The sequence below is a fragment of the Xenopus laevis genome, chromosome 1L (assembly GCF_017654675.1).
Source record: "Xenopus laevis strain J_2021 chromosome 1L, Xenopus_laevis_v10.1, whole genome shotgun sequence".
Classification (NCBI taxonomy): domain Eukaryota; kingdom Metazoa; phylum Chordata; class Amphibia; order Anura; family Pipidae; genus Xenopus; species Xenopus laevis.
In genome coordinates this window covers 37,581,552-37,607,371 of record NC_054371.1, presented here as the reverse complement: position 1 = coordinate 37,607,371, position 25,820 = coordinate 37,581,552, and the positions used below count along the sequence as shown (strand labels likewise).

General features: G+C 36.1%; 1 protein-coding gene across 2 annotated transcripts; it reads right to left on the bottom strand.

Annotated features, from left to right (window-relative positions):
• Positions 1-4,863: 4,863 nt before the first annotated feature.
• rhoh.L (ras homolog family member H L homeolog) lies at positions 4,864-24,822 on the bottom strand. 2 transcript variants are annotated; one of them, XM_018225703.2, is made up of 2 exons: positions 24,566-24,822; positions 4,864-6,378 (listed from the first exon to the last, which is right to left on the bottom strand). In XM_018225703.2, the coding sequence occupies exon 2, from the start codon at positions 6,195-6,197 to the stop codon at positions 5,625-5,627; it is 573 nt and encodes a 190-aa protein (XP_018081192.1). In that variant the 5' UTR covers positions 6,198-6,378; positions 24,566-24,822; the 3' UTR covers positions 4,864-5,624. The 2 variants fall into 2 exon arrangements, with proteins under 2 accessions (XP_018081192.1, XP_041444448.1); XM_041588514.1 differs by lacking the exon at positions 24,566-24,822 and adding an exon at positions 9,038-9,138.
• Positions 24,823-25,820: the final 998 nt, after the last annotated feature.

Genomic DNA, 25,820 nt, shown 5'->3' with positions numbered 1-25,820 from the left:
AAATACATGTTAATAATAATAATATATGATTTTTTCCAGGAAAAGCGTTTTAAGGGCTCTTACAGACGAGCGTTTTTACCTGCGCTCCCCTGCGTTACGCTTTCTTTCATTCAGCCGTAGAGGAGTGCAGGAGTAGACGCACTGAATTATTGTCAATGGGGCTGTACTCACACAGACGCATATAAGAGCCAAATGCAGGTTGGGACACAGCATGTTGCATTTTTCCTGTGTTCGGCACTTACATGTGTCTGTCTGAGTACAGCCCCCTTCAAAATAATTGACTGTGTCTACTCCTGCGCTACCATACGGCTGAACGGAAAAAAGCGTAACGCAGGGGATTATGATAAATAGATTATGCTGATTGGAGCAAGATTCCAGAGGATATATATTCTCGAAGGAAGATTTATAAGTTATTCTGAATTGAGAAAGCGAGTTGGATGACTGGTGAAACATCTTCATGGAAAAAATACAGCAAGTCCAGTTGATTTGACTTATTTCTATAGATATACCAGCAACACACTGATAATTGAAGCAAGGTTGATTTAACCCTAGAACATACAAAAAAGGGCAGCCTTTTGGGCCTCCCATGCCCATTATCAAGTCTTACATTAGCACCCAGTCTGTGTATGGAACCAAATTGATTTCCTTTTCCCAATCAATTTATCATTGGGCTGATTCATGTGGCAAACTGAATGTCCCCCTGTGACTCCCAAATGCAAGACACTGCTAAATATACCATAACACCAAAAATATTTCGCATGTGTACTTCCTGTGAGTAATGACTGAGATGTTCTGTAAGATACAAAAATAATCTTCACAAGTCCTCATAGTATATGTTAAGTATAAGGTTATTTCCTCATTATGAACTTATGACCACATTTTTAAGATAGCAGTGTTGGTTGTTAATACACTTAAAAGTTAGCTTCTATAGCTTCAATATTTATAAAGTAAAAAAGAACAATGTGCCTCCATCTAAATAATAAGTGGCACTTATTGCACCTACAATACCTTTATTAACTGGTTGAGAATTACACAGATCAAAAAGAGGTGATGCCATTTGCTTAAATGCACATACTTGTAAAACTAATGGAAACTGTTAAGAACAGCTTAGTGAAACCATAATCAGTTACAGTATATATTCATACTGCCACATGTGGAAAAGCAAATACATATATAGTTTGTACAAATACACAAGTCAGTAGATGGAGGAACAATTGGGATGAGGATAACTTTAGGACCACATCATATAATGATCTTTGTTACTGTCCATAGGAATGTGCAATTAAGTATTAAATAAGATTGCCAAGAGTTGTAAATGAATGTAGTTGTAAATAAACTAGATTGGTGCTCATTGACAGTTAATCTGACTTGTACTGTCAAATTGTACCATTCACTCTTTAATACAGTATCACATATATAAAAGTGTGGCAGTTACAATGAAGCAACATAAGCCTTGTGAACACCATAGTGGTCTAATCTAGTCATATAGATCTCACCCAATAAAGATTCTCTAAGTGGCCTCAAGGCAGGTGCTTATTTTGGAATTCTTGGCTTGAAGGCAAGTTTTGGGTGCATAAAATCAAGATGCACTGCCAAAAAGAGATTCTGGTAGGCTGCCAACCCACATAGGGGCTACCAAAAAGCCAATCACAACCTTTAACTGACACCTCTCCCCTTCTCTTTAAACTTTCCTTTTCTAATCTTATCTCCTATCAATTTTCTTTCTGTTCTCTTGTTACCTCTTGCTCTTTTCTTTTCTGTATTTTCATTTCTACATTTGTCTTCCCATCTGTCCCCTCCTTCTTCCAATCAATGGTTTTCCTCGGCAGATCTTCTAACTTTATATTTATATATTCATATGGCCACTGGCCTTTTTTTGGGAAGGCTTCATCTACCTAAAACTTAATTAGCTCCATCTATGTAAACTCTCTCATACCCCTCAATTGTCACAATTTAAGGGGGGTGGCATATAGTGGGTTGAATTTCAGCCATGTCTAGGTGTAACTGGTTGGGCACTGCTACCATGAGGCAAAGTGAGAATCCTGGCACAAGCAATGTGGCCCCTTATTGCCCTGCTTTCGAATGGTTAGCACAGAACTGCCCTGGTAACTTAGCATGGCCGGAGCAGATTGACGGTGTGGCCTAAAGTGGTCAAATCTTTCATTCATGAAGATTTTAAGTTACATTTCCTTTCTCTCTCCTCATTATAATTCACATGCAGGAAGATACATTCTAACTGCAATTTATTTTTTGCATAGTGTATGCAGGGAACATATGCACCAGGAGTTTTTTTTCCATACAAACTTCTGTATTTACAGTCATCTACAGCAGGAACAAGCCACAAATAAAAACACAGTTAAAAGACATAAATTATAGATTATGCAGACAGAATTATATTCTTGTCAAATACCAACCCTCATCATTATAAAAGATTGTGTGGTTGTCTATTAAGTTATTATTTACTATGTTACCTTTCTGGCTTCTTCTCCCCGGCTTCTTATTATATCATAACATTTCAGCCATACTTTTTCTACTTGAGAAAACATTCTTTATTATACCTTTACACCTTTGCAACATGGAAGATTGCCCTTTTATCATTCCTCTCCTTGAGTCATTTTCTGAGTGCTGACTGAGGATGATGGGGGTAGCAAGTTGGTAGCCACTCGGGAGCTGGAAGTTGCCTACGCATTTACACAGAAGGAGAGAGCTTTTGAGACTCACATATATTCTGTCTGCAGTGTGAAAGCAGTGTAACATAATAGCTAGGTCTTATCTCTCCTTTGATTGACCAAAGTAAGCTCAGTGAAGAGTTGTCATGACAGAATAGGGCTTTCATAATTTTTTTGGTTGTGCCTTTTGTAACCGCAGGCTCCACTTCCTTCCCTGTATCTGCAAGAATGTTCAGTGTCACGACAATTATGAAAGGCACTCCTAGCAACCATCATAGGAAAGGATGGGAACATTGTTTAAGGGGGCAATCATGTAAGAGAGGAACTCACAGACAAAACATATAACTTTATCAGACAGAATAAAGATGTCTGTAGTTTTGTTATTGCCCCTCTAATATCTAGCTGTACATTTACAGTTAACATTCCCTTTTATATTATGCACTATAAGTATTTCAATAAGTCTCTGTTTCATCATGAGAGTCTTGTACACCTGGGGTAACACATACCTTTCTCATCTTCCCCAGTACCAGTGCCATGATAGATTTCCTACTATGTGTAACCTTAAGTCTTCCCCAGCTGGCACTCAGCTTCAGGCTGCTTGGGGTAATCCTAGTGTATTTAGCCACACAATGGGGGTTATTTATAAACACTGGGCAAATTTGTGTTCAGTGATTCTCTTTTTTCAGCCAGCTGTAGGTTGAACACTGAAAGCAATCATCTGATTGGTGGCTATGGGTTACTGCCCAGGTGCAAATTTGCCCAGTGTTTATAAAGGACCACCATGAGAACCTCTGAACCATAACTTACCTTTTTTACTTAACCTTACCAGAAAAATAAAACACACACACACAAAAACAACGTATTCCCTTTTTCAATTACAATTCTGATATACCTGTTCTTGTTTCTTCGTTATTTATATATATCTAAGTTTATGCAAGAAATTAAAAGTACGTTTTTTTTTTTATTTAAAAGGGAGTGCGAATTTGATGATTTTATTGCCTGCAGGAAATATTTTTTACATGTCATAAAATGTTATTCAAAATACAAATTCGGAAATGTATGGTGACAATTTTGTCAGTTCTGTTCCAGTTCCATAAATGCCATTTGTTATCATTCACCAACATAATAAACCCTTCCTTGCTGTAACACAATTATTTTGTCAACATAACTGAAACCCAGTTTGGTGTTTTTTTTAATATAATTTTCATTTTTAGAAGCAAATTTACATAAACTTTACAAAGCTAATTACACAAAATAATTTAAGATTCTCAAAATAAATACACTCTGTGTAGGTTCTAATGATATGTTCCAGCTCTGGCTTTATATAGATTGTATCTTGTTATCCTCAGATTTCCAGTGCACATAAAACTGCAGAATGTAACAATAGTCTGCGGCAAAACACACTCTACAAGCAAGAGATGAAAGTTATTTCAATTTTATGAGGCAATTAAAAATTAAAGGCTGCCCAAGTTATGTCTTTATATTTGGAAAAACATATTAGAAGTTATTTGTTTGAATCATGTCTTGCCTGGAGCAGCCATTCAGAATATTCTCTCAACTATGAGGTCAGTTGGTCAAAATCACAGTGGTTGAATAGTAATACATACTGTATAATTAGTATTCTAAGGTGATTTTCAATTGGTCTTATTTTTCTGTTTATTGTATTTAATTATTTGCCTTTTAATTCTGCATCTTTATAACCTAGAATTTCAAAATGCTATCTGGTTGTTGGGACCAACAGTGCTGACCAACCAGAAAGACTCGCCCTTTTATTGTTATTATTTTAATACTTCTATTTTTCATTGCCCAGTCCTTTATTTGAAGCTCTTCTCTTTAACTTAGGGAGTGTACGGACACACACACACACACACATATATATATATATATATATATATATATATATATATATATATATATATATATATATATAGATACATAGAGAGAGAGAGAGAGAGAGAGAGAGAGAGAGAGATAGAGAGAGAGAGAGAGTCTGAAGAGCAACTCACTCATCCCTAGAAAAAGGCAAAAAAGCCCAGGTGCTGCCGTAAAAGTCATTTCAGCATAAAGAACATGGAGCACTTAATTTATGTGCAAAACTTTAATGTTTTGACTTACACCATAAAAGTTTTGCACATAAATTAAGTCCCATGAGTGATCTTTATACATATATATATATATATATATATATATATATATATATATATATATATATATATATTTGAGAAAGGCTGGTGTCTCACCTGAAACGTAAGTTTTGTGCCCCTAATAAATAGTTTTTTCATTCATAAGACCTGCGAGTGCTCCTTTTCTGAGGATCATTGACTACATATTTTAAGGATTGCACCCAGGCATTCAGTTTGCTGATTTTTCGAGAGTGCCGGTATTCTATAAGTATATATAAGTACAGGGGCGTAACTATAGAGGAAGCAGACCCTGCGGTTGCAGGGGGGCCCAGGAGTGTAGGGGGCCCAGTGAGACCCTAATTAATTAGCAATTTTAATATATCTTGGTAAAATAAGCCAACTTATAAATATTTTGGGGCCCTAAATTGAATTTGCTATGGGGCCCAGTAACAACTAGTTACGCCACTGTATAAGTATATATATATACCATTGAGTAGTAGGAGCAGTTTGATGTCCCATAAGTCTCCTTTTCTCTGGGTGTTGGCATCCGTGGCCTTTATAGAGGCTGCATAAGTAAGACTTCTGACAACTGTTATGTTTTTCATACTTGAAAAGCAAAGAGCAACATTTAAAATAATTAAAAAGTCACATTCTCAAATAAGTTATTTGCAAATGGATGAAAGTGTCTTTAGGGTACGTTTTCTCAAATGTCAGTTGCATTACATAAAAGCTATATTAAAAGTATGTCACATGAATTAGTTGAGGGGCTTTTGACCCTTTGCACAAAGTTTAACATGTAGACCATAGAGGTCATAACATATACCAGTGTAGTTCAAAAGATTTTGCATTCTTGGGACAGGAAACGGTGCCGTCTGGCCCTCTTCTTCGCCTGGTTAATTGCTGTCCTAACTGCACACTCAAATACCTGCTGAACTCCTCTGTTACTGAGAGCGGAACACTCCAAGTATCCTTTGGCTCGAACATCCTGGGCTAATTGTTTGCCATCCATTGAGTTAATGCAAGGAAGTCGCATATGATCCAGTTCCCGCTGATCAGTCTGAGTTGCCACCACAAGCACAGGAATACGAGGTAAGTGCTGTCTTACTTCACCAATCCACTTATTCCTCACATTTAAAAATGAGGTGTGGTTGGCCACTGAGAAACACAGTAACACAATGTCTGCATTCTGAAGGGAAAGAGGACGTATGCTTCTGAAAGCATCATTCCCTGCTGTGTCCCATAGTCCAAGACTGATCTGTACACCATCCATATAGACATCCACTCCTGTATTTTCATAGACTGTGGCTCTGTATGAATCAGGGAATGCCTCTGAGGTGAAGCGTACAAGAAGGGCCGTCTTACCGACAGCAGCATCACCCACCAGTACACACTTTATGGAATTCATCTTGTTGGAATACGTAGCATGTATGGAGGACACAAGGATGTCACAATATCATGTATCCATGGTCTGTTATTTCACTCTTCCAAAAAAGGCGTCATTCTGTGTAACTTACAAATCGGCTCCAGAAGTGTATATGTGGATTGTTCTTCAACTTGATATATTTAGATGTCTCTTTCTTGCTTTTCTAAAACAGATAAAATAAATGTGTTTTATATAAAATATTGAATTAGAGTGTTTATTTCTTATCAATGATTGGATTCATAAATATATATATATATATATATATATATATATATATATATATATTAATCTAATTTTTTTATTGCCACTAAAATGATCAAGACTTTGAGGGCAGAGATACACGTGGAGATTCGGGGAGATTAGTGCGTCAAATCACCTCTTCTTCGGCAACTTGATAAAGGGCACATGCCCGAAACATGTTGTGTACGAGTAGTCGGATAATAAAAGGAAAACCACAGCATTGAAATGCTTGCTGAGTGCTCTCCTCATTTCCCAACAAAGACAAATCGCCTCTTCTTTGGGTGACTAATCTCCCCAAACTGCCTGGCTAGAATTTAAATTGCCGGTGGGATGCTTTGTTTCCCGAAGTGGCACAAGGCAATTTTGGGCAACTTCGGAAAACAAAGTGCTCCGAGTGCCATTCGAAGAAGATTCTGGGAGATTTAGCTGCCCGGCTACAAATCGTCTCTTCGCCAGCTAAAATCGGAATCACGGCGGGTAGCCAGTTCGCGGAGATTAGTCACATGAAGAAGAGACGATTTGTAGCCAGGTGGCTAAATCTCCCGAATCTTCTCGTCTGTCTCTGCCCTGAAGGTTGGATCTCATTGAGCTAGTTATTATTATTATTATTATTAATAACATGTATTTATACAGTGCCAACATATTGTGCATCGCTGTAAAGTAAATGTGTTTATACAGCTAAATCACATGAAATACATACATAGAACATATGGAGTTATATACATCACAACCAATACAGGTACTAAAGGTAAGGAAGGCCCTGTTCAAAAGGGCTTACAATTTAAAGGGAAGGGAATAAGACATGTATTCAAGTAGATGCCACTCAGTGAATAGACCAACACGGACAGCCAAAAATGGAGCACAAAAAAGGAAAAGAGAGAAGGGAGAAAACATGAAGAAGAATAGTGAAGGAGTAGTTGACAATCAGAATGGATGGAGAAGAAAAATTATTTAACGAGAAGTGTAACAAGAAGGTGGACCGTCCAACAAAATAGGGGGCAATGCAAGTTGTTAAAAGCAAATTCAGCAATATAGCACAAATGATATAAGGACTTATTTGCCAAGTGCTGAAGTGGACCTAAATGGCCATGTCTTTTACAGACAATTCAGCATTTTCTCCAGAATTTCATCAAAATATGGGATCATAATGGTAAATTGGTATTGCATCTGAGTTATGCTATTGTTAATTGTGGGTTCTGTTATAGTGGGTGCTTGTTCCACTGACAGGAGGTTTAAGTTCCCTATTGATATTGGGTGGGAGTTATTAGTTACGCACTTGCAGTTGCATTTGAAAATATGCCCAGAGAATCAACAAACCCCAATTGTGTGAGTAAATATTCACACAATACTTACACTGAAAAAAGATATTGGTTCTATTTATGATGAGATTATAATATGGTTAATAAAGTACAGTTGTGTAAAATGCCTCTGCTAGCTAGACCCCTGCAGAACAATTTGGGGCCCACCACTATCTAATCTGCCACCCCCACATATGCTCATGCTCTGCGCCAAAGAACAAATTACATGATAAAATCAGTTGCCCTCCATTGTCGATCAAATGTACATTGTGCCAGAAATGCTCACCTGTTGCCTACATGGTTACAATCTATTATTTAAAACAATGGTTAGGTTAATAATTGCTTTTTTTGGGGAACTCTCCTTCTATTATCATAGTATAATACGTTTGGGTATCACTACAAATAAATGCTGTCCTGTTGATTTGTACCATGCAAGAGATATCCGTACGTAACTCTATGTTTAAGGTACTGTGTTATATCTACCGCACTCCCGCAATTCACTCCTACTGCAATGGTGGTACTGGTCCTCCATTGACGCAGAAAGGTCCCTTAGCAACAACAATTTTGGTTCACGGATCCGCACACACACTATTCTCTGCAGTCGGGGATGTGGCCCCTCTTTTTATTGTTATATCACCAACAGACTGATAAACCAAAATTGCTGACTCTATGTTTAGGACCACCCAACCTTCCAGAAGTGATCTCTACATTACTGCCCTCCTCACCCCAGCAGCTGCAAGGTTACTTTCCCGACTATAAAAGAGTTCAAATCTGTCTCATTGGGTATTTTCACACTACAAATAGCATGTTTAAGTAGCCTAAACTTGATCAAAACTAGATCAAAACCATTTCCCACAATGGACTTGTATTTTAATTGTCTGACAAGCGTTTGTGTAAACACATTTGATTTAAAAAAATGCCAGACAAGACATTCAGCCATTCTTGTGCACATATCCATGTCTTGGCCCTGCCCAACTTGCATAAAAGCCATGTTGTATCTCCAGTTCTAATTATACTGTCTACAAAAACACAATATACAACACACAGCATACATATACTGTCCACATAAAAACAGTATATTTGCTGTAATTGCATGTTTCTATAAAAATCCTGCCTGAATTCTAAAAAAATACTAAATACAATTTAGTTTATTTTTTAATTAAATGAAATTTGAGAATTTGCAGCATAAGAACATTGGGCAACTGTATAACATGTTTAAATACATAAAATAAAAATCCCTATATAAGGCATGTTTTAATTTCCTTAAAAAATAGTAATACTTACACAATGAAACAAAACAAAGTTGCTTTCTGTTCGATGTAGTGTGAGACAGTCCTTGAAATATTTAAGTGCTGTAGCTCTCAAACCCTATTTACGCATCAATGAGCCTTCCCTGAGCCAGCCCTCTAGGGAACTTCCCTAATATGTGTCAGATAAGGACTTCCTCCCCAAGCCACATCAGAATTTACTGTTAGTTCAAACACTGAGCCAAGGTCCAATAGTATCATTATTGCACCATTGCAAAATAATACGTATTTGGCTGCACATTTGTCCACCTAAATACAATATTTATACAGAATGACTGTGTAGGCAAGCAAAGTTTTTAACATTGTTGTGTCACTGACAACGTTAGTGAATAATACTCAGTATACTTTAAAATTATGTAGTATCATTTTATCAGTTACAGTTTACAAAACACAGCACTTTCCTGAAGCTATTGAAATAATAAAATCTGATTTATTACTTTACCATTCGGTGGTCCCAAAGCCTTTTCCAAGGTATCTGATGGGGAGAGTTTTATTCTAAAATCTGGGGAACAACTAAGCAATGAGCTTAACTGGTATTTTGATTGCACCTTCTGGCAACAGCTTTAACCGTCCCGTAAAAGATTCCAAAGATTACAGTGGATCCAGTGTCTCAGCATATTCAAAATTATTTAAGTTTGATCCAATATAAATGTCTTGCTTTACTATATTTTAAAAAGCGGTTGCAATAGCTTTATTTTTAATATCCATCAAACGCGTGCAAAATAATGAAAGGTGGTTTGATAAGGAATCTATGGGATTGAGGTTTATGTTGCCGAAATCCAAGAAGCAAGGTAAAGTATACTGAATGGCAAAAATTAAAATTATGTTTTCTGTCAGCAGTATTGATTTAAACATTAACAGTCTGCTATTTACAGTATATATTTATAAAATATAAAATGTATGTACTTAGATAAAACAAATATATTAAAATACCTGTATATTAAAAGAGTGGTTCGCCTTTAAGTCAATAAATAGCTAGAATGGCTAATTCTTTCTGGTTTTCATTATTTCTTTTTTTTATAGTTTATTTAAATTATTTGCCTTCTTCTTCTGACTCTTTCCAGCTTTCAAATGGGGTCACTGACCCCATCTAAAAAAACAAATGCTCTGTAAGGCTACAAATGTATGGTTATTGCTACTTTTTATAACTCATTTGTCTATTCAGGCTCTAGTCTTTTATACAGATTAATGGATGTTTGCTAGTGTAATTTGGACCTTAGCAACCAGATTGCTGAAACTGCAAACCAGAGAGCTGCTGAATAAAAAGCTAAATAACTCAAAAAACACAAATAATAAAAAATGAAAAGCATTTGCAAATTGTCTCAGAACATCACTCTCTACATCCTACTAAAAGTTAACTCAAAGGTGAACAACCCCTTTAAATAACATAAAAACTGAATAAAATATAGATATATTATTTCTAGTAGTTGTTTAGTATAAAGTATTGTACTTTTAAATATTATGTATATCATATTTGCATTCAGTCGTTGACCGCACTATTATGAACAATACATACGGAGCCGCACACATATGGTACCCCCCTAAAACATTGATGCATTGGTGATACAATACATTTTTACAAATTCCACTTGTGATAGTCCATAGCCTTGTCTTTGGCTAATGCCTTCAACACATTTCCTAGGGGTGGATTTGTTCCATTGTTTTTTACCTATATATTTAAAAAGACTTATGTAATTTTACAAAAACTATTGTATGCATTTTAGGTACACACATAACTAACTAAACAACTAGACAAATCTGGCCATCCATCCCACTAGTAAAATTACTTTATCCTAAATTACATGGATCCAATGTTACTTCCTAATCAGACCAGTGGTCCAATAATTATTCTGTTGGGGCTCATTGATGACAACAAGAAGAACTGGGCTGTCCGGCACTCAGAGGAATCCACAAGGCCAAGAAGTATTAATTAAAACATGACTTTATTAATCAAAGTTAAAAGTATACTAGCATCTCCATGAGCCCTGCGCATTTTGTACCCACAGGGGTACTTAACCATGTGCTTAGGACAGCCCTGCTATTATTTTGCAGGAACTTTCAACCTGCAACCCTCTAGCTGTGCTGAATTGTCCATCACCCTCTCACATTTTGTCCTCTAAGCACAGACACACACATTAAGCCTTCTCTTGCTTCTTTTTTACTTTTTGTTTCTGTTTATAATAAGCCCCACACATTTTGCCAGCACATACAGGAGCAATTGCAGAATTTCTTGAATTACCAAACACCTTCTTCTCCAGAAGAAATAAAAAGAAGTAAAAGAGCAAAAATTGCATATAACTCCTTCCAACAGCAAAATGATCGAGAAAATTTGGAAAGAGAACTTGGTCAGAAAAGGGCTGTCGAAATACATTAATCAAGAATATCCTTATAAACAAACCACTTCTCATAGACTTGTTTCTTTACTGACTTCTAAGAATCCATATTAGGACAGTGATGACTCTTTGTTATGAGTAAGCGTTGATATCACAGAAGCAATGATTCCACTTCAACGGTTACTTGACATTTTGCTGCTTTCCCCTACTGCTCAATGGAAATCTCTTTTTTTTCGGTAACCTGTTGCAGCTGAATACAGTCCAGTGTCTTTAGAACAAATACATTCATGTCTTAAAGTGATGGGTATACATTCTCATTTTTAAAGCCACAGTTATTCAATGTTTTTTATAGTTTTGTAACTAAACAGAAAATAAGTATATCCTCTATTGTCACAGACTATGGACATAACAAAGAAAGCTTTTGGTGTGCTAGCCACCCATCATATTTTTGCAGCATCCAATGGAATACTGGATGCCACAGGGTGACAGCTGGATTGAGATCTGACAGGTTGTATCTCCACCTTGTATAGGAGCTATTATCAAATTGCTTTAACAGTTTCCCACAGGACCTATAGTCAACCTCCAACAGAACTTTGTCCAGCCTGCATGACTAATGTTTACTATATTCCCTGTGCCAGCCACCTGTCACTAAAAAATTGATGGCTGGTGACTTTATAGATAAGCCCACAAGCTGCCCATGGATATAGAGTGGCTGTGCTGCTCGAGGTTTCCAAATAAAATTATTTTTCAAATATTAGCGGAAGTAAAACACGGAAGAAAAAAGATAAATAAACAGAGTAATAAAGTGTCATAAACGTTAAATGCGAGAGCTGACAAATTGTGGTGGTTTGGCTATTTATTGGTACAGTGATAAAAAATTACTAAGCATTCATGTTCCCCAAGTCACCATATTTAGTATTCAGGGAGCTATTAAACCTTTATCAGTCAAAATCATCCTATGGTTAATAGAACAGAAAAGGGAGAAAAAGATCAGTGCAGTAAATTGTGCCAGCATATATGTGAATTAAGCACAGCTAAGTACAAGGATAAAACTGCGAGAGCAATGGTTATTGCAGATGTACAATAGCCACTGTGGGCTACATGATACAACACACTGGATGTGAAAAGCTGCTACATTGGCGACACAGGCCAAATTGCATGAGCAAATCAGTCTTGAATATCAGACTACCTACCCTTTGTAAGTCTGCCTGTTAGGCCAATAGAAGAGCATCATCTAACACATATCTCCAAATATATGGGACAATTCATGCAACCTCCCAATCCACCCTTGCCATATATATATACTCTTATTAATTGCAACAATGTGAAGACTCTAGCAATATTACTGCTTATTTTTTTTTAACGTTAATTAGGAAGTTATTGGAGAACAATGACAATACCATATATAAAATCGTATATAGTTTGCATACCAGTTATGGTACAGACGCGGATAAAATACAAACATCTCCTCTCTCGATAATTAACTTTTCGGCTAAAGCCACATGGAGCACTTTCTACGACTGCATGTGTCAGCTAACAGAGAAGTTCCTGAAACTGCTCATCCCATTTACCATTAACTGTAATGCGAGTAACACCGGTTTGCATTACGGTCCATGGGAGGTGGCAAGGGTGGTTTTGGGTGCGTCGCCATCTGCTAGAATGCACAGGTGTACAAAATTGCCCATGTGCCTGAGACTGAAGGGGAAGAAAAGTATAAAAAAAAAATCAAAATCTAGAAAGTGCTCCTTTAAGCACTTTGGTAGTTATTTTTGAACCATTTTTTAAAAAAAGAGCTCATGGATAGGGAGTTCTCCTTCCCAGTGATTTCAACGAAACAGTATTCTCAAAAGTGCATCTGGTGAAGTACGGTATTGAGATGAATCCTTGTCTGGGACAGTGGGTTCTGCAGCAGCTGTCAGAACATTACTCTAGGTTCAATGCTGCACTGTTGTTCCCTGACATAATAAATTGGGGTTATATATGTAGGAGAGGACCCCAAAATCATTAATTTTAACTTAGTGCAAAAAGGATGAATGTGTAAGAAACTTTTAAAGGCCTGTTTTTCTAAAAAGTTTTGTTAGAAAAAGCTACAAAAGCCTGCAGCAGACCTTGAATGCCAAGTCACACATTGTTTTGACACAGATACCAACAGATAACAACACAAAACTGAACAGAATAAATGATTGAGCAATAAAGAAAAGGTTTAGTAACCCATAGCAGCCAGTTGGGTGACCAATAAAGGCTACTTGGTTGCTAGAGGTTACTGGACATGGTACAAGCTTTGCCAGATGCATAAATCCTCATTCAGTTGAAATAAATGAAACTTGGATATTGCAAAAGTGTTAAATATCATAAACTGTCAACCACTTCTCATCAGACATATGATTTCCTTCCCCTGGCTTCCTCCTTTCTATTAAATGCAGTGGGTTATTCCGTACTAAGCTACAAACGTCAGGTGAAAGCAGTTTAAAGAAATCAGTACAACATTTCAAGGCATGTTGCCCCTTTTCTAATGTCTTGGTGATTTTATGCTACAAGATTTCATTAAAGAGCGCTAGACAAGCACTAGACATATGTTGGCAGTGATGGAAGTCCCCTGCTTTATGCAATAAATATACTGAGGGGAAAGAGAGCAGTAAAGGGAAATCCATCCAGTACAAGGACATCACATTCCCTCATTGCAAGTTGAGGATAGTGGGAGTTTGCTTGTAGACTAGAGGCCAACGGGTGTGTAAATTGAATATTAGTAAAAGAATCGACAGTTGCAATAAATGTGGTTCTCCTAAAGAAGTCAGGCAATTTATTATCACATAATGAATTCATTTTATGCACCACCACTACATACCAGTTTCAGTTTTACACCTGAATCTATAATGGAGCTACTGATCACAATCAGTGTGTATGTTCTTTATCAGAAGTAGGTGGGGAAACATTTGAGATTGCTAAGCCCGTTTAATCAAACAAAAAAGATATGATGTGCCATGTTTTTCCCCCACAATAAAACATTTCATACTCCCTGAATTCCAGTGTCATTACCCCTGTTGAAAAGTGAAAACTTTGCAGCAGACTATTAAGGTGCAACATTTTGCAATCGCTCAAGAGTGTATATAGTTTACACTACTCGACTTCATGCAATTTTGTGAACACAATGGGCTTTTTTGAATACAATAACAATGTGCAGTAGGAGTGCTATGTTTATGCAAGTTTTATGGTGTAAAGTAGCTTTCTTGCACCCTCTTGCGTGTTGCATCTTGCACCTTAATTTATTGATACTAATAGGTACAACTAGCACATTGGCAATTGGTAATAATAATAATATGAATATCTGCTGTATCTATACAATTTTAATATGTAGTTACAACTAGTGGTTATATGCAATTTTAGTAAATGAGGTCCCATGTAAAAAATATCCCGCTCTAATTAATCCTTCAGTATGGTGCTGCAGTTACCACTAAGGCTAGGTCTGATTTATACAAATAATTGATAAGATTTAATTGAATGCTCTCTGTAATCCATATGTGTACAATGTGCCAAGCTACAAGTGGGTCACTAGTAAGACTATCATAAGTGATGTTTGGGACTATTATAGTGGTAGGTGCAGTTTAACCAGTTTCTCTATTCAACTTCACTAACAACTTACATAGTATTACCCTCATAAACTGTTCACATTTGTTAACATGACGGGCACATTTATCGAAGGTCGAAGTGGAAATTTGAATTAAAAAAATTCACATTTCGAGCTAATTTTTGTTTACTTCAACTAGGGGATAGTCCAAATTCGATTTGAATTTGAAAAAGATTAGAAAATTTCAAATATTGAAATGTATCATGCAGGGGTAGATTTATCAAGTGTCGAATTTCGAATCTGAAAAACTTCAAATTCAAAAAGACCAACCGAAATGAAATCAAAGTTTTTTTTGTTGGCCTAATAGGTCCGTTTTCGATCGAATAGGTCCGTTTTCAAAGTCCACCAATTGACTCCAAATAAGTTCTAGGAGGTCCCCCATAGGCTAAAACAGCAATTTGGCAGGTGTTTAAATGGCAAATGGTCAAATTTTTAAAGAGACAGTACATGATAAACTTCAAAATTCAAATTTTCGAACTTTTTTTTAAATTCAAATCGAATTTGGACTATTCCCTAGTCAAAGTACACAATAATTAGCTCTAAATTTGATTTTCACTTTGACCTTTGATAAATCTGCCCCGTACTGTCTCTTTAAAAATTTGACTTCGACCATTCGCCATCTAAAACCTGCCAAATTGCTGTTTAAGCCTATGGGGGGACGCCCTAGAACCTATTTGGAGTCAATTGTTGGAATTTAAAAAATTTAAGTTTTTTTTTTTTGGAAAAACTATGATTCGTATGTTTGAATGTGATATTACTTTGATTCTTATGATTCAAATTCAAACGAATACAGACCTATTCGCACAAAAAAAAAATCTTTTTTTTCCGTCTTTTCTAATTCGAATTTCAAAGTTATGGGAGTTCAAAGAAACTCCCATTACTTCGAAAATTCGACCCTTGATAAATCTGCCCCCTGTGCGCATGGTCCAGTGACTGACTGACCTAAAAGTAACTCCTAGTAAAATACTAGTAGTTGCAGGAATGATTTCCTCAGCAATTTTGCATATTTTCCTGACTAGTATCAGCAAAATAAAGGAATTAAAGAATTTCTAATTAAAGAAAGTTGTCAAAATGAGAAGAAATGTTAAAGCAGAATTATGAACCCGTATTACGTTTGTTCCAAAACCTCCACATTTGTCCCATGTAGCCTTTTTTCAAATGAAGTCGGTAAATGCTCAGAAACAGATTTCTAAAACACAGGAATTCTCTGATATATATATATTAATAAACCAAATATATATTTTTATGCAGTGCAATGGAAATTATATAAATGATATAAATGTTACCTATATACACAAAATATAGCCAGAGAGGGTATGATAAAGTAAATAAATATATTATAAAAACGACTGGTATTTCCACCTATGTGCTACACACTGCAGGCTGCAGCCATTTCCTACTGACAAGATGTGGTCGGTAACATGTGATTTGGTTTTGGTCAGTTTACCTGACTGGGCTGTAATTTAAGATTTGTTACATGAAAACCCCTGTGGTAAAGGAAATATGTACATAATCTGTGCAAAATCGTTCAAATAGTTGCTTTTCCATCTATGCAAAATGTGTTGGGCAGGGAGTAAATATTTTTTTAGTTTGAAATTTTATCTTAAAAGGTTTCCTTATACAGATTATTGAACCTGTAAGTCAGAAACCAGTAGTTTTTGAGTATTTTTATACCTGAAGTGTTGATGACTGTTCCAGGCACAAGCTTTGGCAACTATACTAATTTAGGTTTAGCAGATCATTTGATGATAGAGCTAAAAGTTTAACGTTTAGCTATTTTCATCTTAATCAGTGAATATTGTATGTTTTAAGCATAGGCATAGATTCCTTCCAAATAATTCTCCATTGAATCAAGCAGCCGCACAGAAAAAACATTTTTAGGGCACCGCAAACCATGAGCAAAGATTATCTGTTACATGCACATATATTAAAGGTATGTATCAGCCAAGAGCCCATATTGTTCCTATGCTTTTAATTCCAGGCTCCCCTACAACTGTGCTGGGTAATATTTTATTTTAAGCTAAAATAAATGCAATGTGGTCCCTCCAGCACTCACCTATGGAAACTATTCCTTAATATGTCTGTGCTTTAATGTAAATATTTAGTTAAACACATGGTCATAGGTTCAAATGGAAAGACTTCTTGATTAGACTTGATTTACACTATGTTAAAGGGTGTTGGTACCTTTTCATAAAATAATGGACAGCATTGTTTGACTATGGTCCTGTCTGTGCCAGCTCATGTATGCAAAATTGTCTGGTGTTTCTCCTCAAGCTGAAGGCCTGGGGCATGGGCACCTGGACCCCGACATGTTTCTTTAAGAAACCTGCTTCATTTCTACAAGTCCTATAATGGTTACTTATACCCATATCTGTATTAACCCGTATGATAGGGCACTAGCATTCCACTTCCTCTGCAAAAAGGAAATCTCATCAAGAAGAGGTGCCAAAAATTAGCAACTGTATAACGCTTGCTTGGATTGACAAGTAATCACAAAGAGCAATGTTCCTTCAGAGTCCTTGTAGTTTGGATGTACAATGTTAATTCTCTGTACATAATTTTTAAAAACTGTGTACAAAAAGTTCTGCACACACCATCATTTGTTGTGTTAGTGAATGAGTGTGCTGCTTAAAGGAAGCTTCCGAGCAAAGAATCTTTCATTCATAGTAGTACAGGTAAGGCGTCTCCCATTTTAATCAAATAATTAAACATTTTAAAAATGATTTCCTTTTTCTCTGTGAAAATAAAATAGTACCTTGTCCTTGATCCTGGCTAAAATGTCATTAATCCTAATTGGAGGCAAAACAATCCTAGTGGGTTCATTTAATGTTTAAATTATTTTTTAGTAGACTTAAGATATGCAGATCCAAATTACAAAAAGACCCCTTATCCGGAAAACCCAGCTTCCTAGCAGTCTGGATAACAGGTTCCATACCTGTACTTTTTTTAACGCAACAAGCAAAGTCATAGATTAATCAAAATTTTCTTTTTTTTATTATTTGCTATTGCAGTTAGTCATTAGTTTTAAATGATGTATGTCCTTCAGCTGCTTAACCAGTTGGTGGCATGGGTGCTATTGGAAGTGACGTAGGTGCCTTCAGGGCTCTTGGACGTAACTGAAAATCTTTGGCAGAAAGCAAGTTGTAATCAGTCTGAGCTGACCCAAACAGCCTGCCTGGCATTGGAACAGTTCCTATACCTGTGAGCTCTTAGAGAATCCTTAACCATGAAGCCTACCTGTATTGTGAATGACATGCTGTAGCTTTCCCCACCTGTCATGGTCAATGCATTCCATCACTTTTTCTCTATAAGGCCAAACTACTGAAAAGTGATAAAGTATTTTATATTCGTGTTACTGGATCACAAGTAACTAGGGTTGCCATGTTTTGGCTCATTTAACTTCATAGTGTACCATAGCTATAACCCTTGCATTCAGTGTTGACTGGGGAGGTGGGGCCCACCAGCAATTCCAAGCTAAAACCCCCCAATCTGTCTGCCTCCAGCATACAGAACCACCCCCCTAAGCATGAAGTCTACTAAGGGCCTACACAACACTCCAGCTGCATCTGCCTCCAGTCAGAATTCTCCTGTTTACCCAATATAATAAAAATGCAATGGATAACCTTGTGACTGCTGAGACCTTAGCAGTTTACTACACTTTCCTTTTGTTGATTACAAATGTATACTGACTTCTATTGGCTCCAGTTTACTGAATCGCAAGAATACCGGACCCTTACTTCTTGATACGGCCACTGTAGGCTCATAGCTTCCCTGAGACCCCTGGTATCCAATTGATACTTCATTGACATATGATCACGATACTCAGTTAATGTATAGTGCTTCCCACCCTATTCTTTCTGTGCTTACTCCTCCACCCACCATTTTGCTACTATCTGCTGGATTGTAGATGTGCCCAACATAGTTTGTTTTTCTGTTTTTTGTTTAATGGTTTCTTACTCACAAAGTACGCCTACGAGATATATAACCTGCTGGTGTCTTTTAATAATCTTTGTATTGGGATACCATATGTTCAAACACTGTATCTTATCTTATGCTTGAATTCTTTATTGCAGGAATCTCATGCCATTGTACTTTTTATATTTTGCGAAACACGTAAATAAAGAATTTATAAAAAAAAAAAAAAAAAAATGTATACTGACAAAGTGTGCCTATTAAATTCCAAATGATGCAGAAGATCCCAGGCCGTGGTTTAGTAAGGTTGTAAGGAAATAAAGGTACATGAAATATTAACTGTTCCCCATTCCTATTTGCTTAAAGACTAACTGACAAATTGAGTTCATATCCAATGGTAAGAGATGCCCCAAGAAGTGAAAATTAAGGTAAGGGTAATAAATGATTTAGCTAATGAGGTACAAGAAGATATTTGGGGTTCCATTTTACACAGATTAGGGAAGAAGCCATGCAAAACATTCTAATATTTTTTAAAATGACTTCTTAGATTAGCAGCTCCTCCCTTTGTCCCATAATCACCATCTGTCTTCTGTATCCAGTGTTTCTGTACCCTGTGCTACCAAACAACAGTTCCACCATTATTAAAAGTTCAAACTGTCAAAATGGCAGCAAATTGATGACTGACTTTCTCTAAGAATACAGATTTCATGAAAATTTGGGCAAACGGTCATATATTCATTATTCCTGCTATAACAACAGCTATAATTAATATGCCTTTAGATGTGAAAGATTTCCTTCCTTTCAAAAATAGCAGGCCATCTGAGAGATTCCATATATAACTAGAACATCGCACCAGTAAAAAAAAACCAGAGCAAGAGGTGTGACCTGCTATGTGGAAGACGTATAGAATAATCTTTTTTGATACCCCTGTAGCATGGACAGGCCTTAACAGAAATGCATAAAATAATGAGTGATATATGAAAAAGCAATTAGAACCACACCACTTTTAAATTATGATTTCTTATGCAGAGTAGATATGATGAGATGGTGCAAAAGTGTACAATATATACAGCAATGGATCTAATAATATATACTGAATATATATGTGTTAGAAATAACTTTGTAAATTATAGCAAATGCATCAATGGCAGAATGAACATGATATTAGGCAGGAATTAACATAAAGAGAAATGAAACTGGGACTTTTTGAGTATCGGCAGCCATTGCCATAGATCAAAATTTAGTTCCGTAAAGCTCCTTGTATGTTTGAAGTAACATTAATTCAGAAGCCACAGCTGTTGCACTGCATTGCATCAGTGTTTAACAGCAGAAATCCCCAAATTAATTACATCAAACTGATCTGATGATATACAGGTATGGGATCCGTTATCTGGAAACCCATTATCCAGAATGTTCCAAATTACGGAAAGGCCGTCTCCCATGGACTCCATTTTATCCAAATAATACAAACTTTTTAAAATAATTTCCTTTTTCTCTGAAATAATAAAACAGTGCCTTGTACTTGATCCAAACTAAGATATAATTATTAAAGGCAAACCAGACTTTTGGGATTATTTAATGATTTTCTAGTAGACTTAAGGTATAAAGAACCAAATTAAGATTCTGTATCTGATGATGAACCTGAATAAACACAAAGTTGAAAAAAAAAAAAAAGAACCAAATTAAGGAAAGAGCTATTATCCGAAAAACTGCAGGTCCCGGGCATTCTGGATAACAGGTCCCATACCTGTACAGAGAAATCAAGCTGTAACTGAGACTTTTTGAATATCTGCTCCCATTGCCATAGATCAATGTTTAGTTCTGTAAAACTCCTTGTAATATTGGAGTTACATTAAGTCAGATGCCACGGTCGTTGCACTGTATTGCATCAGTGATTAATAGCAGAAACCCCCAGGTTAATAATATCAATCTTATCTGAAGATACAGTATATATCATTTTTATACTGGAAGCATGTTCCAAACTTAAAATCACCAAACTGCAGATAAAGTAAATAAAACTTTAGACTTTGTTACTAAACATAACAACAACCCAGAAAAAATAACTCTAACAGTCTTAGTTTGAAATTGAGGTGTATAGAGTTACTCTATACACCCCAATTTCAAACTAAGACTGTACCACTAAATCATTTCCAGCCTGGGATTATTGGCCATTGGTGTACCTACAGATGGAGCCACTTATGTTCAAATGAATATTGTTTGTTATATTAAAACGGTTTTTGTTTTTCATATCTATTACACTGCAAACGCATACGACCCTTTAGTTGAACAGCTGTGCCGTTGTGTACTGTTACAATTTAATCACAGGAGAGTACTATGTACGGCTGCTTTGTAATTCTATAATGGATACAGCTCACCAACAGTAAAGAAATCCATCCCCATGATGCCTCCGTGCCCTGTGATCTTTGACAAATATTCTAACACACAAAAAGGTGACTTTCAGTTCAGCTGGAAGAAATACCGGAGAGGCTCGGTTAGGGCTTATACTGAGGCCAAATCCATAATACATATATTTAATGAACTGTTTATTTTTATATATTTGGTGTAAGACCCAAGAGACCTTTACTAATGTACCCAGCCTCAAATAAATTGTTATACGACATCTGCATTATTATTATTAGTGTGCAGTTAGTAGTTGCCTACATGCAGATGTCTCACTTTCATGCTTGATTTGACTTGTGACAAATATTGTGAACTGCGCCATCAGGTTCCTGTTTAATAAACACTTTAGAAAAATACAGTTGGGGAGGTTCCAGGTAACGTTTACATCCAATACATTTTGAAATGTGTGATGTGAATTCCCATCACCCCTTTTCCAAAAGCCATTGCTTATATCTGCAGATAACAGTTCACTGAACACACTTTTTAAAAATGATTTGCTTTTTATGTGCTCCAAAATAAATATAGCTAAAGGCAACATTTCCACCCTCGCTGGGCCTTTTGTCAAGCTTTGGACCCCCGGGCAGGATGGGGAACCATTGACACTATATATATATATATATGTATATATATATATATATGCTATACTTGGATGACTCCCTCACTATTATCAAAATACATCATGAATTAACTTATTGGGGATCAAGAGAAGTCAAATCTTCTTATATGTTAGATTTAACCTCTTTATACAGATGTAATCGTATATGTTCTGTATGTTGAATGGGAAATCATCTTAAATGGTATTCTTGCAACAAGTCTAATTTTACAGCTATGTAATCTATTCTTTTCATTGAAAATGCTATGCTGTTAGAATTTGGTGAACATTTCAAGTTGTTTCTCATTCTTGTTATTGTCATCCTTAATACCTGGGAATTGTTTATATAATCCAACATAACTACTGTTTAACATGTGCTTGTCTGCACAAAAGGCCTAATAAAGTAGACAATTGATATCCGTTTGTTTGGCCCCAAAATTGGATTTCCTGTTTCCCCTCTTTTAGTTTCTGTGTGAGCAATACTGCATTGTTACATGTAGGGGGTTATTAACTAAACTTTGAATACAAAAATCACAAAAAATATGTTTGTTTGTTTTTTTAAATAAAACCGGACTTTTAAAAAATCATGAATTTTTCGGAATTTATGAAACCCCGAGGATGGAAAAGTCTGAATCTAAAAATCCGGCATCTCAGACCTGTTAAGGTTGCATTTAAGTCAATGTGCGCTGGGTTTCGTGCAATACCCCGAAGTTTTCTGAGTTTTTGGACAAAAATCTGAGTTTTCGGATGAAAAATGCAGAAAAATCGTGAAAATTGGATAAAAGATCAGAAAAAAATTTGAAAATCAAAAAAAATAGTGAAAATCAGATTTTTTTTCACCCAAAGCAAATTTTTGGGAAAATGCCATAATAAATAAGCGCAAAAACACCAAGCTTGTAGCAGAAAATATTGAGATAAATTCAGACTTTGATAAATAACCCCCGTAATGTGCCAGGAGGGTTGTTTGCAAGACGCCACAGTTGATTCTTGGTAATGTCTTACCAGTTCTTTCTCATTTTATTGCAATTTTGTACCCAATGCACTGGAAGTGGCCCGTATCCAAGTATGTCAGCAGAAACAAAAACCCAGCATTATCAAAATAAAAATTCATTCTATCTTTACTGAGGAATCTTTGCTCTGTGCCTTCAAGGGATTAAAAGACTCACCAGGAGACTCAAACATAGTTGACAGCCTTGTCTATCAGCTGCTAATACATAATTATCACATATGAATGCTATCGGGTAAAACTTGCCAACTAATAAAACTAGTTAACGGGGAGCAGAGCTGGCCACTCACAGTTTGTTTTGTCCTTTTTTCAATAAGCACCATTTATAACTAAACACCATTTGTAATGATACATTTTACAGGTTGTTCTTTTGCACATTAGAAACGAATACAACACAGACAGGTATGTTAGTGTGTATGATTTTCATTCACACATGACTAAAGTATGAACTGTTATACTGAAAACCCACAGGGGTGGATGTGGCCCTTCAAACGATTTCACAGGCCTACAAGGGCTTTCTTTGACAACTTTACATAATCATTTTACTGTAATCTGGCCCAAAACATAGGGAAGCTCATTTATTAAAAGTAAGTGGTATTAGAGCTTTTTGATACCACAATTTTAAACTCTAGTTCTCTAAAATCACGAATGCCATGATAGTTATCAAAAGAATGGAAGCACAAATGGAAAAAAGTGCAGAAAAATATACAAACATCTCTAAAACCTCAAAAAATTTGAGTTTTTTCAAATAATTACTAGCGAGAAAAAAAAATCCAATAGGTTAAGCACACCTCCTATTGACTTCTATGGGACCTTGACTGTTTTTACTTGGAGTAAGTAAGTTTAATTTTTTGTGGTTTTTACACTTAATAAATCTCGAAGGTTTAGAGAACTTTTTAAGTAAAAATATATAGGCCCCATAGTGTAGGAGAAATCAGCACATTACAAGGAAAACTGGTTTGGACTTTATTGTAAGAATATCAAATGCAAGATATTATCTATTTATTTATCCATCTATCATTTATCATCTTTCGCTCTCTCTGTCTGTTCAGCTTCCTCAAAGACAAATGTTGGAATAGAGAAATATGTGTCTGAAGTCAAACAGGTAATGAGGACATTTATAACTTATATCACCAGTAATTTTAATTGTAGCCTTTCAACATTAAATAATTTTGGTTTCTGCTACTCAGAAATAACTGATGAATTCATACAGATGCCAATGTCTATACATGAGATACATAAGCTAATAATATATATATTATATATATATATATATATATATATATATATATATATATATAAAAATGTAAAACCAAATAATAGAATCCCATGCTTCACACAACCTTTTATCTTATGGACATCTAACTTCTAAAATGTTTTTATTTTGTTATTGTGAATCTTTTAAACGTCTATGTGTGAGATGTTGTAGCAGGCAGGAAGTATCAATAAATATAACTTTACAGCTTAACTTGCGGCATGAGTTCCTGTATCACCTTTTTGCTATGTTTTTATTAAAATATCCAACTTCTGTGTTACAATTAAATCTCTGCCTAATGGTGCTGAGATCCCAGTTGGAAAAGTCTTTAAGGAATTGAGTATGTAAAATAAAAATAAAAGAATAAAAATATGAAAGTTACCTTAGATGGCAGAAATAAAGACACCCAGATGTTTTCTTCTCCCTTCGATGCAGTCAGTGGCACAACAGGGGCAGTGGGGCAGGTGCACATTCAAAGGCCATCGGGGAAGCAGCTTGAACAAACCGAAATGGAGCAGTTGGGCTGTTTGAAGGTGTGCGAGGGGCTGCTGTGTGGAGGAGGGGGAGAAAAGGAGGAAGAAACCAAAGATGTGTCATAATTGCTGTGTGCTATAATTCTCAAACATATCCGCTTCCTGCTCACTCACATTTACTCTAGGCAGGGAAGACGATAAAAACAATGATATCCTGTTTAATAGGTGCTGAGATAATCTGGGAGGAGGCATCAACTGGACTTTCATTTTTATGAACTAATAATTGATTTGTTCACTGAAGGAATAAGTCAATGATATTTCCATGGCTCTTGGAAGCTTCTTTGGGATGCAATAAAAAGAGCAAGAATAGAACTGATTGCAGCCAACGTCATCACAGGTCCAGCTGCATTAGGAATGACTTCTTCTAGTCCCAATTCAGATCATCGCTGTAACTGGGTTTTGGTCATCATTACCCTGACATGGCATGTCACAATTACACTTATAACCAACATTATAGCAATAAATTATGTCCAGCTGAAGAAAACAGTTCTTACAATATAGATACATTGTAGAGTATCAGATGTGATGGGTATCAATATATTTAATTAGTAACTACTGGTAGGCAGCAAGTATGACAGGTTTGGATCATTGTACCAGAGGCCACCCCTTTAGACTAGAGAAAAAGAACTTTCATTTGAAGCAGTGTAGGTGGTTCTTCACAGTGAGGACAGTGAGGTTGTGGAATGCACTGTTAACAAATTTAAGAGGGGCACGGATGATTTATTTGACATCCAAGACTATACTGATGCAAAATCGACAAAACCTACAATCAATCTACAAGAAGACTCGATTGATTCGAGTTTTTTTTTTAACCCGAAAATGTGAATTTTGAAAAAAAAAAAAATACAACTAGAATTTTCGTGAAAAATCTGCCCCTAAAAAATAAGTACTCACAATTTTATTGCACTAAATATCAAGAATGCCCCAGACACACATGCTGATATGTGAAGCATTTTCGGTGCGGTTTGCGCCACAGCTGACCGTAGCGTAAATACGATACAGTGGTGTGCCATCGATGAAGGTTGAAACTGGCTTTTTTTTTTTTAAAAAAAAAAACAAAGACTGCACCGAAAATGCTGCATATATTCGCATGTGTGTGCAGAG

Bases quoted from the DNA above. Each gene is read 5' to 3' on its own strand.
- rhoh.L (XM_018225703.2), bottom strand. From the start codon at position 6,197: ATGAATTCCATAAAGTGTGTACTGGTGGGTGATGCTGCTGTCGGTAAG.